The sequence below is a fragment of the Lactuca sativa genome, chromosome 4, assembly GCF_002870075.4.
Source record: "Lactuca sativa cultivar Salinas chromosome 4, Lsat_Salinas_v11, whole genome shotgun sequence".
In the NCBI taxonomy this organism is placed as follows: domain Eukaryota; kingdom Viridiplantae; phylum Streptophyta; class Magnoliopsida; order Asterales; family Asteraceae; genus Lactuca; species Lactuca sativa.
Window position 1 is genome coordinate 381,660,441 of NC_056626.2, and position 3,870 is coordinate 381,664,310.

The following is a 3,870-nucleotide window of genomic DNA, read 5'->3' on the forward strand; positions in this document are numbered from 1 at the left end:
TCATAAATTATATTTGCTTAGTTCATATAATGGTTTTAACAAATCATAAATTATATTTGCTTGTTTGTAGCAACATATACAATTAAATAACATCATAAATGAACGAAAATCATATACAACCAACTTCGAAGAAGATACAAATGAAATGTGACGGAAGGATGTCCTTCGTCATTAGTTGAAACAAAATCCAAATGACGTCTATATCAAATCATGAAATATCTAATAAACACGTTATACATTCCATGGTGCAAAATGCTCCCTACTGGCTATTGGCAAATGGCGATAACCATGACTTTTCAAAGTCTTATTAAACAATTCCTTCAGGCTTCAACTGTATAAACCGATCCACTTTTATAAGAGGACCTCACCAAAAACAAGCAAGTAAACTTATCCACCACCATGTACACCTTCCTTTTACCACTCTTTTATTTCTTCATCCTCTTCTCCACCACCGCCGCCCAACCATACAAACCCACAGACTACTTCCTCCTCAACTGCGGTGGTGCAACAACCACTTCTGATCGGAAATGGGACACCGATGAAAATTCCAAATTTATCTCCTCCGCCACCTCCTTCACCTCCACCCCAAACAACCGCGACCCTTCCGTCCCAGAAATCCCATACTCCACCGCGCGAATCTTTAACACTTCATCGTTTACCTACACTTTTCCGGTGGCCAACGGCCCTAAATACCTCCGCCTCTATTTCTACCCCGCCACGTACTCCAACCACAATGCAAACCAATCTTTCTTTTCCGTATCATCCAACGGTTACTCTCTCTTATCTAACTTCAGTGCTTTCCTAACCGCATCTTATCTAGCAACTAGCCTCGGTGGCAATCCCCCAGTTCCCCACTTTATCAAAGAATTCATTATCTACGTAAACAATACCCAATCATTAAATGTCACTTTTACCCCCTCCCCCAACTCGTACGCTTTCATTAATGGTATCGAAATCGTTTCACTCCCTGAAAACTTGTATCATAAATCAACGAGTGTGAAATACGTCGGTCAACATTCTGGACTAGTAATCTCAGAGAACACGGGTCTCGAGAATATTTACAGGTTAAACGTCGGTGGGGGACAGATTTCTCCAACTGCTGATACTGGGATGTATCGATCATGGGATCAAGACGATCGATACGTGTTCCCAGTATCAGCTATGGGGTTAACCCCAGTTAACAACACTCCGATCGTCTACACTGCCAACACACCGAATTACACAGCACCTGAGTTGGTTTACGCTACACAAAGGAGTATGGGAAATTTGTCTCGACATTACAATCTGACGTGGCTACTTCCGGTGGATTCCGGGTTTTATTACAAGCTTAGGCTCCACTTTTGTAATATTATCCCGCAATATACGAAACAGGGTGCAGTGGTATTTAGCATTTTTATTAATAATCAAACGGCTGAAGATCAAGCCGATGTTTTTTACTGGAGTGGAGGTACCGGGCTTCCTGTGTTTCAGGATTATGTCGTATTTGTGTACGATTTTGATGGTAGTGGAAGAAAACAAGATTTATGGCTCGCGATGGCTCCTAACAGTAAAGCTGCGGACGAATATGGTGATGCTTTTTTGAACGGTTTAGAAGTTTTCAAGATTAGTATGGGCGGTAATCTTGCTGGCCCCAACCCGGAGCTCAGCCCTACACCGCCACCACCACTGCCACCTTCCGTAAAAGTGAACAAGAAAACTCTGCCGTATGCCACCATAATTGGTGGCGCTGGCGGCGTGTTACTTTTACTCTTCGCTTTAGGTTTTATAGTTTTCTGGCACAGACGAGTAAAACAAGGTGGTGCAACAGATGAGAAGCAATATCCCAAAGAACCAACACCTAAAGATTCAGGCCTTCCGTCGGATAGGTGTCGCCGGTTTACAATCAAGGAAGTGAAAGATGCCACCGGAGAATTTGATGAAAATTGTGTTATTGGGAAAGGAGGGTTTGGTATGGTGTACAAAGGGTACATCGACAATTCTACCACCGTGGTTGCAATCAAAAGGCTAAAAGCGACATCAAATCAAGGTTCTCATGAGTTCCAAACTGAAATTGGTTTTCTATCAAAACTACGCCATGTTCAATTAGTTTCATTAATCGGATACTGTGAGGACGATGGCGAAATGATACTTGTGTATGATTACATGTCTCATGGGACATTACAGGATCATTTGTACAAAAGAAACAACGCTCATTTACCATGGAAACTACGTTTAGAAATTTGCATCGGTGCAGCTAGAGGTTTACATTATCTTCACACAGGTGCAAATCGTGCGATTATTCATCGAGATGTGAAGTCGACTAATATTTTGCTCGATGAGAATTGGGTTGCCAAAGTGGCGGATTTTGGTTTGTCAAGGTTAGGACCAAAAGAGAAAGGGGTAGATCATGTTAGTACAGCTGTGAAAGGGACATTAGGGTATATGGATCCTGAATATTACCGAATGCAACAACTTACAGACAAATCTGATGTTTATTCATTTGGGGTTGTCTTGTTCGAAGTGTTGTGTGCTAGACCAGTGATCATACACCGGGGTTTGCCGGATGAGGAGGTGAATTTGGCTGAATGGGGTAGGGTAAACTATCGAAATGGGACGCTGAATGAGATAGTTGATAAGAGAATAAGTGATGAGATTGCTCCTAATTGTTTGTTGAAGTTTGGTGAGGTGGCGAATAGTTGTATAAGAATGAAAGGACGTAAACGTCCGAAGATGGATGAAGTTGTTTGGGGTTTAGAGTTTGCGTTGCAGTTACAACAAGCTGCGGAGAAGACAGGTGGCGTTGTGGGTGAGTTGAAAGGTGGCGCGTGGGGGAGTGATCAAGATTTTTTGTATCCTATGCAAGTTGAGACGACTATATCTTCAGCGTCAACTGCAGCAGCAATACAACATGGTTTGTCGTCGAATGACAGCAGCGGTGGAGGGTTTGAGTCAGACACGTATTTCACGCAGCCAAGTGATGTTTCAAAAGATACTTATACGGTTGGTAGGTGATTCGGTGATAGAGTTTATATTATGTTTTGGATTCTTAGAGCTCCATAATGCATGTTTAATGGGTGAGTTAAATGAAAGACATGTGTTAATGGATTAAACTCTAATGCATGTTTAATGTGTGAATTAAATGAAGTGACATGTTTAAGTGGATTAAACTTAATTATTGTGGGATTTATATTGGCATTTAATGGATATTCGAGTTCATTGTTAAAAAATAAATCTTAATAATTCCTAAATATGTCTTCATTGAACTTTATAGAATGTAATGTATTTTATAAAACTTTTGTTTAAATTGTATAGAAAACTAAATAATGATGTAGCAATTTATTATCATTCAAAAATTAAATATACATACCCTAAGTTATTGAGTAATTTGATTATATGTCACTTTTGGATAAATTATGAAAGGTACTGAATTAGTGGTTATTATTTAGGGAAATTCTATCCATACCATTAGTTTTGTTGTATATGGTGTAATAATGATTATGTATCGGATGATGTAACGATTTATATGAATGAAATGTTAATTCATTGGTCAAATAGAAGTGAAAACTTAGCATATAGTTCCTGATTTGATTGTATCGAATGTTGGGATGGAAATATAAACACGAATAAGAGGTTAAAAAGGAAATAATTTTTTGAGGATAAAATGGTGTTCCGATTTTGTTGTCAAAGTTAGCAGGCTCTTATATTCCAGAAAATGAAATGAAATGAGAATGACAAGACAGAAAATGATATGAGAAACGTAAGGTTGAAAAATAGTTATATTCCAGAAAATGAAATGAAATGAGAAGGACAAGACAGAAAATGATATGAGAAAGGTAAGGTTGAAAAATAGGCGATTGTGATGGCCACACAATAGGTAGTATAGTACCCATC

At 39.1% G+C, this 3,870-nt stretch overlaps 1 protein-coding gene across 1 annotated transcript; it reads left to right on the top strand.

Annotated features, from left to right (window-relative positions):
• The first annotated feature begins 267 nt into the window (after nucleotides 1-267).
• Nucleotides 268-3,227, top strand: LOC111915479 (receptor-like protein kinase FERONIA). Its single transcript, XM_023911137.3, has one exon. It carries the CDS (start codon nucleotides 400-402, stop codon nucleotides 2,989-2,991), a length of 2,592 nt encoding a protein of 863 aa, XP_023766905.1. The 5' UTR covers nucleotides 268-399; the 3' UTR covers nucleotides 2,992-3,227.
• Nucleotides 3,228-3,870: the final 643 nt, after the last annotated feature.

Excerpts from the sequence above, each read along its gene's own strand:
- LOC111915479 (XM_023911137.3), top strand. The coding sequence starts at position 400 with ATGTACACCTTCCTTTTACCACTCTTTTATTTCTTCATCCTCTTCTCC.